We start from the raw sequence: 15,098 nt of genomic DNA, 5'->3' as shown, positions 1-15,098 counted from the left end.
GTACTACTACCTCCACAGAAGTGCCTTTAGCTCTTAAGTGAACGCTATCCGTTTTATTGAATAAAATATTAACGTACCACGTATTACTTTTCGTTTCGTTGGCATTTATATTTGTGCTTTCTTGCAGGCCTGTACTTTCTTTTTTTGGTTTTACTTTTTTTCGTTTTAATCTTTTCCGTAAGTGCATTTCGCCGATGCTTTCTATTCGCCACACATTTGCACAATCTACGCTTTGTTCGCGCGGCGAACAGCCACTTTGCCGCCTTTAACTAAGCTCGCTCTTTACTTTTTCGCCCGTCCCTTCTTTACAACAAGCATCAGCAAAAATGCCACCAGGATATGAAAAATGCAAGAATAAACAACCTGCAAGCGTGCAGTGGTGGGTAAAAGGGCGCAACGGACAAGGGCGAACATGAGAGCGTACCACCGTACCGTAGTACCCGGTGTAAAGTAGGATTCGGCCGCAAAAATGGTGACCTGCTTCCCGCATCCCGCAGCAAGTAAAACCGTGGTGAAGATTTCCTCCCGTAGTGCCAAGCATTCCCGGCTCCCAGTCCAGTCGCTAGATATTGCAGTGTGAAAACCCATGCTCGGTGTGTCATCGGCGCGTTTTTCCCTATCTTATCATGCAAGTAGTAAACTTTTATCGCACACAATGCTCTGGCTGGTACTGGCGGGCCCTGTCGTGCCACTGTGTATGCAGAGGATGCCGCCATACGCGAAAAACACACGCCGACTGGCTCGTGCTGGGTTGACACCTGCGGTGCTTTCGGTACCTTTCGGTTTAATGCATGCCCACCGTAGGTACGCCAGTCCGTTCATTTCATGGCGTTGTGGTTCTCTATTTTTCGTTTGATATTTTTCCTTCCTTCCTTTTTTTTTGTTAACGTCAAGTGCTCACTCTTATCCACCCACTATCGTACCGTTTGGGCGCGCATTGGGCTGTCAGCTCTATCTTCTAATCCTGGAACTTCGCCAAGTGAAAAGTTTCCTAAGCTAGATTATTGCATTATATATGCATCGTTCACCGGGGGTTCTTATCAAGAGCTTCGGCCTCTTGCTTACATCAAACAGGGGCACAGGGGTTTGGATTATTTGTGTGTTTTTTTTGCAGCCAACCTCTCCACAGCAAGGATGCTTTTGTTTTGTTTCACCTTGCGTTTTTTTTTTTTCAGAGAGTAGATAAATGGCCATGGATAAGTAGCATCCGTCTTCAGCATATGGGGCACCAGTTTTGTGTTGCGAAGTATCCAGTTCACAAATATTACAATCTCAAAAACGATACACGCTCAACACAAAAAAAACGTCAATTATTTTCTATAAAATACTACTTTTTTGTTGCTAAATTAGAATAATGTAAACATTTCCAATTATGAAAGTGGCTCCAATAACCTTTGTTTCAATGATCAATAATACACCCTTACTTCTGTAACCACCTACCCCGGTAGATTTTAAATTTATGGATTTTTTTTTATTTTTCGTTCTTTTTTTTCTATTTAAAGCATTATTTGAGTGAAAAGAAACTTATTTCAACAAATTCGCATTAAAATACATAAATTTATAAATTTCGCTAAATTTCCCAAAAAAAGCTAATGCTCGAACGAGTAAGATCGATCACAATCATAAACTCAAGCCGGATTGTAAAACTGATGTAAATTTTGGATGTTATTTGTATGTCAATTATCGTTCTACAGCAAGTAGAGGTTGCTCCAACGCTTCAATGAGTTTAATGGTTTCTCAGTACATCTGCTAATGGAGCGCATATCTGCTCAGCACTGACCCTCAGATATTCCTGTTCCGCGAACTAGCGATTTATCAGCAATGCAACTCTATAAATACGACTAATAGCCAACATTTGCCATACTATTATCAGATAAAGCAGCATTATGAACTTGTATACTAACTTTGAACTATGAGGTCGTGGTATATAAATAATAATAATAATCATTGAGTGAACATTTCTCACATTGTCCATGGTCAATCAAAAGATAAGTTTGACATTCTCTTTGAATGGCTTACATATATAAAAAGGTTTACATTTAGCTGCCAGTGTCATTGTTACAGTTACACCAGTGAAATCAACATGTTCAAGATCAACCTTCTATTTGCGTTTATTCTGTGTTGTACCATTTTTGGTATACAATGTGCTCCAACTGCCGATACAACGAGTGTAGTTCATGTTGGTTTTCCATTCGAAATGATCATGACGAAACTGCAATTTCTAGAAGATCGTTTCACTGAGGTAGAAGAACAAGTGGTAAAAAAGATAAGTGATTTATGCAGTAGAAAGGAAAACATCATGCAACACAAAAACGATTCAAACAAAGTGCGTGATAATGTTTACACATCCTGCAGCGAGGTTCCCTCTTCCGGAATATATTCCATTAAACCGGATAACACCTTCGAGGAACCGATCAGGGTGCTTTGTGATCAAGATTACGAATCCGGAGGCTGGATTGTATTTCAACATCGCTTTAAAGGATCAATGGATTTCTATCGGAATTGGCAAGAGTACAAGAATGGTTTTGGAAATCTGGGCGGCGAGTTCTGGTTGGGTTTGGATCGTATTCATCAATTGACAGTGTCGAGTCCACATGAGCTGGTAGTGCTGCTAGAAGATTTGGATGGCAATAAGACGTTCGCCAAATACGATCAGTTCGAAATCGGAGACGAAAACGAAAAATATGTATTGAAGATTGGTGATTATTCGGGAACGGCTGTCGATTCTTTCAGTTACTATCAGGGTATGAAATTTTCTACATTCGACGCGGATAATGACGGAAGCACGGGAAACTGTGCAGAAACATTAAATGGAGCATGGTGGTTCGCTGGTTGTGGATATAGGTATGGTATAGTAATCAATTACTTGTATAAATAGTGATAAACTTACCATTTGCATCGTATTTACAGGTTTTTCAATGGACCATACGACAATGATGATGACTCGGTCGAATCTTTTTGGTTTATTAGTGGTTTACTCAAAACTTCAAAATTGATGATAAGACCAAAGACGGCTTAGTTCTTTAGTGATGCAATATTTTTAAAGCATATGTAAATCGTTATCGAACGATCCAATTGATACACAGAAAAAAACAAATATTAAACAGCACAAAAAAAAAGTGTTATTTATTTAAGATTGTTTCGTTTGTTTCAAAACAGTTTAATGGATGTAGTTTAAAGGGAAATTATAATGCGTAGATCTTCAGTAGATATGTATGCCCTGATTTTTCAACCTATGATATCTATGTAATCGGCGTAATCCTGGATCTAGATTGATCTATACAAAAAGGTTTCGATAGTCTCCCAATGTAAAGCGACAATGAAGAAGAGACGATTATGTTTATCTCTCTATCCAGTAGTTAAATGCATTAAAAATTGTCTTTCGAACATCATCAGATAGGTAGACAATACGGTATATGTCCTCATACTAAAAGCTAAATAAAATCAAATTCATCGTATATTGGACTATTTTTTTATTCATTTTGAGTTGCACAAAGTGAGTTTTACATTTATTTTGGGTTTATCGGTGCAACAACTGTTGGTAGCTTTTTACCCGACGGACACACATCACTAAAACCGCACCAAACTATTTGAATATTGCTTCAGGCTCTTCACTCTTACCTGTGTAAAGATCTATTAAGGTAGACCAAAAAAATCGAGATCACAGGTATTTTTGTAAAAAGGCCGCCCACTGTCTACGGTAGTGGAGGTGCCTGGACCTTAGTGGGAGGTATTGTAACAACATCTAAAGATATTCACTGGTATTATAGTGCAATCGCATTGATTGGATGAAGATTAACAATTGCCAAATATATTTAGATCCTGATGTTGCTGATCATGGGACCGTGTGGGCAAACTAGTGCTTGCCAAATCTGTTTCAATATTTAATTTACTAACATAAAACGTGTTACCGCCTAAGTCCTGATATTTGCCCAATGTGCAGTTGTGCTGCACGATCGAAGGCAGCTTAGTGCTGTCAGTAAGTGCTGTCAGTGCGTGCTGTTAGTGTGTGTAACTGTCAGTCAAAAACACGTTACAAATTACAACATCACAACAACAGTACCACGACGGAATAGTTACAAGTAAAGCAAACGTGTAAAACCAAAAAATCTGATTTCACGAAAGTGTTGAAACCCCACAAAAATCCGAACACACAGTTTATCGAATAACAAAACGTTTAAAGCAACATCTGTAAAGTCAGACTCGTTCTTGGTTTTCAACCTTTTACGTAGTTTTACTTTTCCAATTATGTTCAAAACCATTAACGATGTTAACGATGCAAGTACAACAATTTGTTATGTTGTTTAAAATTCCCTCTCTCTGAAGAAAAAGAATAAAACATGTTCTTCAATGCATCCGAAACCGTTGTTATCTCACTTGTTTAATGCTAACTTTACTCTGAATAAATTTCAGAGTTTTATTAAGATTCTAAGCCACATGTTTGTCAATATGAAAATGTTGATAGATATCATTGATAGATAAATAGCTAATCGACACCATCCTGACACTTTAATGAAAACTTTGCGAATGAACTGCCAAATTTTGTATGCATCTTTATATACACGACATCTTTCTATACATATACATGATGATGCATTGTTGAGATGCTGGTTTACCTTTCTTTACTTGTTGAAGGTACCCATTATACCTCATATTTCTTATAGCATCATACCTGACATAGAACTCCTTCAAATGTTTTTCTATAATCCTATTACGGCCATACCTACCTTATGTGTTACCCGAAAGTATGGATCTTTCAAAATAAGTACTTTTATGCACCTATCGACTGTCCGTCCACTGCAAAAAGCAAAGGTAAACACACCAGATGACACGTATCAGGGTGTAACGCAAAATACAAAACGATAGTATATATACAGTACAATTCGAGAAAATAACAAGAATCATACATTAAAAAAGGAAAGACAAACTGTTGTGTTGTGCTCACCTGCAGCATCCAAGGCGATCCCCGAGGCACTCACCGATAATCTAGCGTTATCGTGTATATGAGTGGCCACCGTTCGGATCGCAATCGCACGGACTCCAGCGACGTTCGATCGTTCCGCCACGCTCACGGCGGACGTGCCATTATTGTTCGTGTCTCTTTTTCTTGTACCTTTGTTAATAAAGTGGTTCTACCAATATTTCAACTAGATAACACAAACCAAAGGCAGATAAATGAATATTTTCTGATCAATGCCTGATGGGGACGCCCAGTACTTTATGCACTCGTTCTCAAAAAAAGGTTAGTTTCAAAAAACTGTCGGAAAAATCGCGTTTTGCAAACTTTCGCACAATATTTCTTCACCGTAAGAAAGTACGCATGTTACACTATTATGTGATACTAATGAGACGACGCAATTCGACAAAACTCCCAGAATGATTTCAAGTGAAAGTTTAAAAACATGATATGTTTCACGGACTTTTAGCAAACATCTTCAAAATGTTAAGTTATGTAAATCACAAACATGAATACAAATACATTAAGAATATAAAATTTCCTTTCAAAATCACAAAAAGTTATCAAAACCGGTTTAGTATTTATTGAATTAAATTAAATTAAATTAAATTGATTTTATATTTTCCAATATTTTTTCTTGACTTCTTGACTTTGACAGCCTCGTTCTCAGACAGCAGATTAGTTAGAAACTTGATTTTTTGATATTTGTTTGCCTCTAATTCGTTGTTTGTTTTTTTAATTATTGCCTCTAAAAGTTGTTCATTTTTTAATTTCATCCAGGCAAATGGCGAACGTGCGTTGGGAGCGCGATTATGGGAACGTCAGTTTGCATTGAACGGAAATGCTTATTTAACAAGCCGCATGTAAGCTATGGAGACATTTTTGCATCGGTTATGTTATGCTTACGGCTTGGCTGTTTTATAAGGGATAAAACAAACATCAGAGAATGAACATTGCAAACAACTTCAAAGGTTTAATTAAATGATAATGATGATTGGAAAAATCCTGGGTAACACGATTTAAGCCAAATATGATCAATCCGAAATTAGGAACGAAAAGAATGCATTGAAAAAGCTAGAAAAATATTCGGGAATGGTTAACGATACGTTAAATTCTTAAAAACGCATGAAATGCTCAACATCCGATGTAAATAACGATCCACGTGTTGCAACAATGATTTGGCTACGAACGAGCGTAATCATAAGCCCGTGCAGAATTGTAAAACTAAGGTTTTATAAGTATGATAAAGGATTAATCATTGTTCTCCAGCAAGTAAAGATGGTTCCAACGCTCCGTTCGGTTCAAGGATTTCTCGTTACAAGATATGCGTTTAGCTCTGACCCTCATATATTCCTGTTCGGTGAATTTAGCATTTATCAGCAATGTCACTCTATAAATACGACCAATAGCCAACATTTCCCATACTTGTACCAGATAAGGCACCATAATGAACTTGTATACAAACTAACATCGCACACTGAGGCCGTTTGATATGAATAAATATAATCAGAGAACGAACATTTCCCACATTGTCCATGGTCAATCAAAAGATAAGTTTGACATTCTCTTTGAACGGCTGACATATATAAAAAGGTTTACATTTAGCTTCCAGTGTCATTGTTACAGTTACACCAGTGATATCAACATGATCAAGATCAACATTCTATTTGCGTTTACTCTGTGTTGTACCATCGTTGGTATACAATGTGCTCCAACTGCCGGTACATCTAGTGCTGTTCAAGGTTTCGCTTTCGAAATGATCATGACCAAACTGCAATTTCTAGAAGATCGTTCGACTGAGAAAGAAGAACAAATGTTAACAAAGTTAAGTGATTTGATCAGTAGAATGGAAAACATCATACAACACAAAAACGATTCAAACAAAGTGCGTGATAATGTGTACACATCCTGCAGCGAGGTTCCCTCTTCCGGAATATATTCCATTCAACCGGATAACACCTTCGAGGAACCGATGAGGGTGTTGTGTGATCAAGATTACGAATCCGGAGGCTGGATTGTATTTCAACATCGCTTTAACGGATCAACGGATTTCTATCGGAATTGGCAAGAGTACAAGAATGGATTTGGAAATCTGGAAGGAGAGTTTTGGTTGGGTTTGGATCGTATTCATCAGTTGACAGCTTCACGTCCACATGAGTTGGTAGTGCTGCTAACAAGTTTCAAGCGCTCTGATATCTACGCCAAATACGATCAGTTTGAGATCGGAGACAAAAACGAAAAATATGTGTTGAAGCAGCTAGGTGAATATTCGGGAACGGTTCGCGATGTTCTTGTTGTCAATCGCGGCATGAAATTTTCTACATTCGACGCGGATAATGACGGAAGCACGGGAAACTGTGCAGAAATATTAAATGGAGCATGGTGGTTCGGTGGTTGTGGATATAGGTATGGTATAGTAATCAATTCCTGGTATAAATAGTGATAAACTTACCATTTGCATAATATTTACAGCAATCTCAATGGACGATACGGAACTTATGATGGCACAATTCATTCGTGGGGTGCTATACTTAAAACTTCAAAATTGATGATAAGACCAAGGACGGCTTAGTTCTTTAGTGATGCAATATTTCTTAAAAGCGCATGTAAATCGTTGTCGGACGATCCATTATATTCAAAGAATATAAATTTATTAAACTACACACAATAAATGTTTTATCTATTTCACATTGTTTCGTTTGTTTCAAAGCAGTTTAATGGATATAACTTGGATTTGGATTTGTTGGTTGTACGTTTTCTTGAATAAATCAACGTCGATCTTGAGATACGCGCCTGTGTGCTCGATGCCATCCGGTCTTTCTACAGTCTGGGGAAATGTTTCCACACAAAATACCTGTCGCGTCGATCAAAGCTGAGATTATATAGAAGCTATATAGTACGCTCACATACGCCTCTGAGACATGAACTTTGCATAAAACTAATGAAACCCTCTGATTCGCATTCGAGAGGAAGATGCTCGGAAGGATCTTTGATCCCGTATTCGATTCGTCGAAAATAATGTTTTTATTAGGTTTTATTTGTATGTCAAACGATGAATAATTGCTCTCCAACAAGTAGAGATTGCTCCAGCGCTCCATTGAGTTCATGGGTTTCGCGGTGCAAGATATGCGTTGAGCTCTGACCCTCAGATATTCCGAGAACTAACGATTTATCAGCAGTACAACTCTTGTAACACGGTTAATAGTTGACATAATTTCACCCGATAAAGCATTATAATGATCTTGTATACTCAACGTCATCGCACACTGAGGGCGTTTAATATGAATAAAAATATTCACAGAGTGAACATTTCTCACATTGTCCATGGTCAATCAAAAGATAAGTTTGACATTCTCTTTAAACGGCTTTGTTTCATTTCTCTTTGTTAACGTTTCTCTTTGAACATACATAAAAAGGTTTACATTTAGCTTCCAGTGTCATTGTTACTGTTACACCAGTGAAATCAACATGTCCAAGATCAACCTTCTATTTGCGTTTATTCTGTGTTGTACCATTGTTGGTATACAATGTGCTCCAACTGCCGATACATCTAGTGCTGTTCAAGGTGGTTTCGCTTTCGAAATGATCATGACGAAACTGCAATTTCTAGAAGATCGTTTCACTGAGGTAGAAGAACAAGTGGTAAAAAAGATAAGTGATTTATGCAGTAGAAAGGAAAACATCATGCTACACAAGAACGATTCAAACAAAGTGCGTGATAATGTGTACACATCCTGCCGCGAGGTTCCCTCTTCCGGAATATACACCATTAAACCGGAAAACACCTTCAAGGACCCTGATCGGTTCCTGGATTGTATTTCAACATCGCTTTAACGGATCGACGAATTTCTATCGGAATTGGCAAGAGTACAAAAATGGGTTTGGAAATCAGGATGGGGAATTCTGGTTGGGTCTTGATCGTATTCATCAGTTGACAGTGTCAGGTCCACATGAGCTGGTAGTGCTGCTGGAGAATTTGAGGGGCCACAAGATGCACGCCAAGTACGATCAGTTTGAGATCGGAGACGAATACGAAAAATATGTATTGAAGAAGCTACGTAATTATTCTGGATCGCATGGCGATTTTTTTTATCACGATCGGGGCATGAAATTTTCTACATTTGATGCGGATAATGACAAAAGCACGAAAAATTGTGCAGAAACATTAAATGGTGCATGGTGGTTCGGTGTTTGTGGATATAGGTATGGTATAGTAATCAATTCCTTGTACATATAATGAAAAACTTACCATTTGCATCGTCTATACCATTTGTATCGTATTTACAGCAATCTCAATGGACCATACGGAACTATAGATTACATGACCTCATTTTATTCGTGGGGTGCTATACTTAAAACTTCAAAATTGATGATAAGACCAAAGACGGCTTAGTTCTTTAGTGATGCAATATTTCTTAAAAGCGCATGTAAATCGTTATCGGACGATCCAATTAATACAAAGAATAAAAAAATTTAAACTACACAAAATAAATGTTTTGACTATTTAAGACTGTCGTTTGTTTCAAAGCACTGTAATAAATATAGTTTGAAGGGAAATTATAACGCGCAATTATTCTTTTTGTTTTTTTTCACCGAAGAACGACCTTGCAATGTTGGATTGTTGGTGCTCGACTCTAAGCGGTTTACAGGACTTCTGCATTAGACCATGACGGCGAAGCGGTTGTAGCGCTTCATAATAACATTAAGAACAAATTTGTTCGTATAATTTTTCAAATAACTATTTCTTATTAATCGATTTTACGATATTTAACAAAAAAGCACAGACACGAAATTAATTTGTCAAACCAGCAATACTCAACACTAACAAAACCATAATTATCATTCATTTCATTCGAAATTAAACGAATTAAACAGAAACACACCAAGTTCAAATATTACAACTAAGCGAATGTACTTTATTTATAATCATCCAGAAATGGGTAAAATGTATGCTTATAAATATGAGTTTAAATTAATTTCATGAGATACAACTAAGCGCCTCTACATGTACCGCCTCCACTAATAGTGTGCTTAAACCCTTGGGTAATGTCAAAAAGAAAGGATTCAGTGTCATTTGTCGTAAACGATTTTATAATTACAATACAGCCCAAAACGAATTGTCACGATTTTATGAGGTTTTGTTGATGTACGTGCCATTATCCACGACCTGCGCTCGCTACGTTATTACACACTCATCCGTATGCATTTATCAATTCATCGTCAGAAGAGGGATGGTGTAGGTGCTCGCTAAAATATAGTAATTTGTAGGGTGCGAGTCCTTACCAGTGCCGCTTTTACATACCACCACCATAACCACCACGGGATGCCAACTAGGGCATTACTCCTCTTGCAGGATAAGCGTCGGAGCGACCCATCGGTGCGGTTGGTGGCGGGGCCGTGTACTGATATGCGACTCCCGGTGGTGCACCATACGGTCCAGCGGCCAGTGCCATTGCTGGATGAGCGTAAGCGATTGCGCTGGGCAGTGCGGGAGTTGCGGGCAATCCAACGACAGTACCAGCCGGTGCCCGGGAACGATCGGAATCGGAACGTCGAGAAACTGCACTTGGCGCGTTATATCCGCCACCTCCACCGTATGCGCCCTGTGTCTGGCTTCCGTAGTGGCCACCATAGTTACGATCATCAGCTCCGTATGAAGTGGCAGCGTAACCGTTCGAACTCATACCCATACCATTGGCAGCGCGTGATCCTCCAGTCGAACCATAGGCGCCACCGGAACGTGATCCTCCGTCACGATGATCGCGTTCGTTACGGTTGTACTCATCCCGACGGGGATACTTGCGTTCGTCATTGCCATTTCGGTATCCTCCGTCATCGCGCACCGGCTTTGAATCGCTGAACCGACTACCACCACCCATTCTTCCGTTGCGTGTCCCAATGCCACGATCGCGTCCACCACCCATGTTTCCACGCATACGTCCACCTCCTCCACGATAACGGCCACTGCCACGAGCATACTCTTGCAGCTCTGGATTGATGTACTGCAATTCAAGGAATAGTTAAGCACATTAAATAACATTTAAAGCCAACAAATACACGCATTTCTCCATACTTGGTTAGCATCCTGCAACACGGTGATCAGATCGTTTGCCTTGGATGAATTGGCCGGCGTAAAGAAGGTATACGACGTTCCCTTGTTAGTCGACCGTCCCGTTCGACCGATACGATGCACATAATCTTCCGTGTTGTTTGGAAAGTCGAAATTGATAACAAACTTCACATCGTCCACGTCTTCCGGAATGCAGATCGGGCAGAGTAATATAGCGAAGAAAAAAAATTGGTATTAAAATTTGGATTTCACTCCCCTAAATGTTTCATATCCCACACTGATATACCATGCCATGTACCGCCTTTACAATAGTACCGGCGGTAGTATAAAAAAAACCAACACAAAACTATGCACAATTTACGCAACACACAAAATACATTCAGAAAATTCGGTCAGTCATTGCAAATTTAGACGGTATCCCAAAGTTTGATGGGACATGTTTGTTACATAAATTAATAGCCGGTAATAGCCTAATAATAATGCTGCAAGTTGCAGCTCGTGCAGGGAAGAGAATAGAACGAATTCGCCACTGTACTGAAAGTGTAGCCAGCTTTTCCAATTCTAGCTGCAGTCATCTATGAGTGGAATCACAAGGAAGCAGTTGGAACGAAGGCAATCGCATATTTAACCATCTTAATGCATCACAACACGCGGCTGAAAGCATTTTTAGCATAACGCTTTCAGTCAGTATCTTTTACTTTAACTAAGCTACCTAAACCGAGGATATTCATAAAACTATTTCATTATTTTCTAGTTCAAACAATGCAATCGATCGTAAATAAATGTTCAAGCAGAACAAACACAGTTCAAACGGTACGATAACAGACTAATGGTAATAAGGGACAACTGAATTACAGTATGTGGGAAATAAGTATCAACTTGTAGCTACTATGCTTGTCGATGAAATGTTTCTTCGATTCCTTACAGTTCCAACGTGTACATGTGTTTAAAAAAAATCCATACTAATGCGCGAACAGTTGCTTGAAGCAATTATAATAACATCCATTTATAGCTGCGTGTGCATCGCACAACTATGTCACGCACAACTACGCTGCACTAGCTGATTAGAAGCATTCGATGGAAAAGGTTTAACTTAATTAAACTATCCGCGAGTCGCTCTTCAACACAGCGAATGTGCACAACAAAACGACACGATTACTGTAAGATGCTTACACCTATGCACAGTTCCTCCTGGCCTTTTTTTTTTTGTTCCATACGGTCAACTGTTGAGTGAGTTGTGCTACAGAGGAGATGGCCACTTACCTATACATATCATTGACTATCCAGGCTGTCATCCCAAACAGTGCCATCTCCATCCATCCCACGCTGTTCTCGTCAACGCCGCTTGACCGTATCTATTAGGCCCTAACGCGTTTTACATCATCATGGTAAGTAACATGATGCATGCAATTCCCTTTTTCCTATGTGCACGTTTCGCCAATCGACTCCGTTGGTGATCGGTTTTTTTTTTTTTTGGAGCCATTAACGGTGTGTGCGATGTCATCGAGCTATAGGACGACGATCGCTTTTATTTGTAGACGATCTGGATGATTCTACTGAACGCGATCGAACGGAGTCGTGCTAATGAAATACAGAGTGAGATAGAGAGGGCGACGAGAGTGCTATACCCTGCTAGGAACTGGCGCGCATTACGATTGCGAATGCATCTCAACTAAAACGTCGAAACAATCATCACCCAATGGGACGAATTCGCTAGATTCCCTTCGTGAATTCCACCGAGACTGATCGGAATCTGCACAGTGCTGCTTTAGCGTTTATCCAGTATAATTCTCGTTACCGGTATGATCGTTTTGTAACAAACCCGATATGGACCATGTGTAGGGCTTTACCCATACGTTTATCATCACCATGCGACGATGAGTTTCGTCAAGGCACACCTGCCACACCCTGCCACATGCTCCGTCGGCTGGGATGGAATGCGCATCGAAACGTGAACCCAATAACGAATGCTCGACGGACGGAACCCGATTTATTACGGAACGGAAACACAACGCATCGACAATCATCTACCAAACCCGTGCTGCGCCCGTTGCTGCTTTCTGGAAAAAGAAACAAGAATAAACGGAATATGTTCTAGCGTACTTAGCGATTGTCTAATGCGGTATGGTAAATGTGTGCTTCCGTCCTTTTGAGTGTTGCAACCAGCCCGGTTGCACTAGCGGCCCAACCTAGCCGCTAGGATTCCGTACGTCGAGGTGTAACGGGAACGGTCATTAAACATTCGCCACGTTCGGTGCCGATAGTTTGTCGGTCGAGCAAGTCTAACTCTGACTGGAATGGTTCCGAACAAGATGGACCGTATCGCGCGTCTCAGTACAAATGGATGAATGCGGAACGAAAGATGAAGCTTCCATTATTTGTTAATGCAAGCTCGTTCGCGATGTACAACGACTGACCTTATTGCTTATTGCAACGTACGAATCAAACTCACAACGCACTGGACAGCAAAATTCCACGTCGTTTGAGCTACAACACACACCTACCCAATAACAGAAGAGCAACCAAAAAACAGAAGAAATACCAAACTATCTGTACGAATACGACATTCATACAGCAGCTGTGACGCTGCTGGCAAAATCCTACTGTGTGCAGTATTTCTCACCTAAGCCACGAGAGGCCACATCCGTGGCAACCAGGATACCATTGTTCGAGCGACGGAATGTGTTCAGTACGTAGTCGCGATCCTTTTGCGACTTGTCACCATGAATCCCGTCCGCCCGCCAACCCTGCCGGCGAATCACGTTTACAATCTTGTCCACCTTGCGCTTCGTCTCGACGAAGATGATCGTTTTGCCATCGTTCTGCGACGAGATCTGCTCCAGCAACTTAAACAGCCGTGTTTCCTTTTCGTACTCTTCGCAGCAGTCTATTATTTGCAGTATGTTTTCGTTCGCGGCCAAATTGAGCGAACCAATGTTGATCTGTATGTAGTCGCGCAAAAACTCTTCCGCCAGCTTGCGAATCTCTTTCGGCCACGTTGCAGACCACATCAGCACCTGACGGTCGGGACGGATTTGCGATATAATCTTGCGAATTTGCGGCTCGAAGCCCATGTCCAGCATACGGTCGGCTTCGTCCAGCACGAGATATGTACAGCGGCGCAGATTGGTGGTGTCGCGCTCGAGAAAATCAATCAACCGTCCGGGCGTGGCAATCACTATCTCCACCCCACGGCGCAGATCACTTTCCTGAGGATACTTGGAGGCGCCTCCAAATACACACGTATTGTAGATGCCCATACGACGTCCGAAATCGTCACAAACCTGCTTGATCTGTTGGGCTAGCTCACGCGTCGGTGCCAGCACGAGCGCGATCGGTCCATCGCCACGCGCGATTCGCGGTTGGTTGCTGATGTGCACCAAGGCCGGCAAGATGTAGGCCAGCGTTTTACCACTGCCCGTCTTTGCAATACCGACCATATCGCGCCCACTCATTGCAATCGACCAACCGACCGCCTGAATGTAGGTCGGTTCCTTAAAACTCTGCCGCTGAAACTCATCCAGCATGTACTGTGGAAAACCGCTCTCGTGAAAGTGCAGAATCGGGGCAGGCACATTCTTTCCGTACACGGTAATCTCGTTCTTGTTCAAGTACTGATTTACCTCCGCCCGCGAACGATTCAACACGCTGCTAGCGGGTTGGAAGAAATTTTTCTGAAACGCGTCCAACTTTACCTGATCCCAACGGATGCTACGTAAGTTCTCTCCATTTCGCTCCATTCGATCGAAGCGCTTCTCCACACGGCCACCATTGCGATCGTTGCGACGCATCAGGCTGGAAGTTCCTCCGCCAAAACTGCGACTATTTCTTTCAGCACTACGGCTGTCGCGACCTCCACGGCGCATCCTACAAAGAGAAAGTACATCATCACAACAATTGCTTTACCACGACCGTTTGTCAGAGAGGATTGCGAAAACCTACATATTGAACGCTTAATTTTAATATAAAAGCACTGAACGGTTGGAAAAATTGTAAAATCAAAGCACAGCTGGCTAGTCCGAGCAAGATGGCGTACAGTGTAGAAAATCTTTTGTTTTGTCCACAACACGA

At 40.8% G+C, this 15,098-nt stretch overlaps 4 protein-coding genes across 4 annotated transcripts in view; 2 read left to right on the top strand and 2 right to left on the bottom strand.

The window, feature by feature from the left end:
- The window catches only part of LOC125770999 (fibrinogen-like protein A), a 126,826-nt gene extending 123,368 nt beyond the window's left edge, over positions 1-3,458 (top strand). The window contains exons 2-3 of the mRNA XM_049441172.1: positions 2,401-2,844; positions 2,911-3,458. Of these exons, the coding sequence (XP_049297129.1) occupies positions 2,401-2,844; positions 2,911-3,019 (553 nt within the window). The 3' untranslated portion in view covers positions 3,020-3,458. The remainder of the gene's footprint in view (positions 1-2,400; positions 2,845-2,910) is intronic.
- The window catches only part of LOC125770927 (Down syndrome cell adhesion molecule-like protein Dscam2), a 369,720-nt gene that overhangs the window by 198,167 nt on the left and 156,455 nt on the right, over positions 1-15,098 (bottom strand). The window lies entirely within an intron of this gene.
- Positions 5,919-9,449, top strand: LOC125770983 (fibrinogen-like protein A). Its single transcript, XM_049441148.1, has 3 exons — positions 5,919-7,104; positions 8,902-9,160; positions 9,245-9,449. Exons 1-3 carry the CDS (start codon positions 6,450-6,452, stop codon positions 9,348-9,350), a joined length of 1,020 nt encoding a protein of 339 aa, XP_049297105.1. The 5' UTR covers positions 5,919-6,449; the 3' UTR covers positions 9,351-9,449.
- On the bottom strand, positions 9,845-15,083 carry LOC125770946 (uncharacterized). Its single transcript, XM_049441058.1, has 4 exons — positions 14,970-15,083; positions 13,651-14,894; positions 11,031-11,209; positions 9,845-10,959 (listed from the first exon to the last, which is right to left on the bottom strand). Coding segments are annotated over exons 1-4 (2,097 nt in total). The 5' UTR covers positions 14,972-15,083; the 3' UTR covers positions 9,845-10,287.

The sequence above is a fragment of the Anopheles funestus genome, chromosome 3RL, assembly GCF_943734845.2.
Source record: "Anopheles funestus chromosome 3RL, idAnoFuneDA-416_04, whole genome shotgun sequence".
Taxonomy (NCBI): Eukaryota; Metazoa; Arthropoda; class Insecta; order Diptera; family Culicidae; genus Anopheles; species Anopheles funestus.
This window is presented reverse-complemented; position numbering and strand designations above follow the sequence as displayed.

What these genes read in the sequence shown, in the direction of transcription:
- LOC125770983 (XM_049441148.1), top strand. Translation starts at nt 6,450, where the DNA reads ATGAATAAATATAATCAGAGAACGAACATTTCCCACATTGTCCATGGT. An exon ending in TCATCAGTTGACAGCTTCAC is followed by an intron (nt 7,105 to 8,901) that starts GTCCACATGAGT and finishes TGACAGTGTCAG; the next exon opens with GTCCACATGAGCTGGTAGTG. An exon ending in TTCGGTGTTTGTGGATATAG is followed by an intron (nt 9,161 to 9,244) that starts GTATGGTATAGT and finishes TCGTATTTACAG; the next exon opens with CAATCTCAATGGACCATACG.
- LOC125770946 (XM_049441058.1), bottom strand. An exon ending in TGTGGCCTCTCGTGGCTTAG is followed by an intron (nt 11,210 to 13,650) that starts GTGAGAAATACT and finishes GCATTCCGGAAG; the next exon opens with ACGTGGACGATGTGAAGTTT. An exon ending in TGTTGCAGGATGCTAACCAA is followed by an intron (nt 10,960 to 11,030) that starts GTATGGAGAAAT and finishes CTTGAATTGCAG; the next exon opens with TACATCAATCCAGAGCTGCA.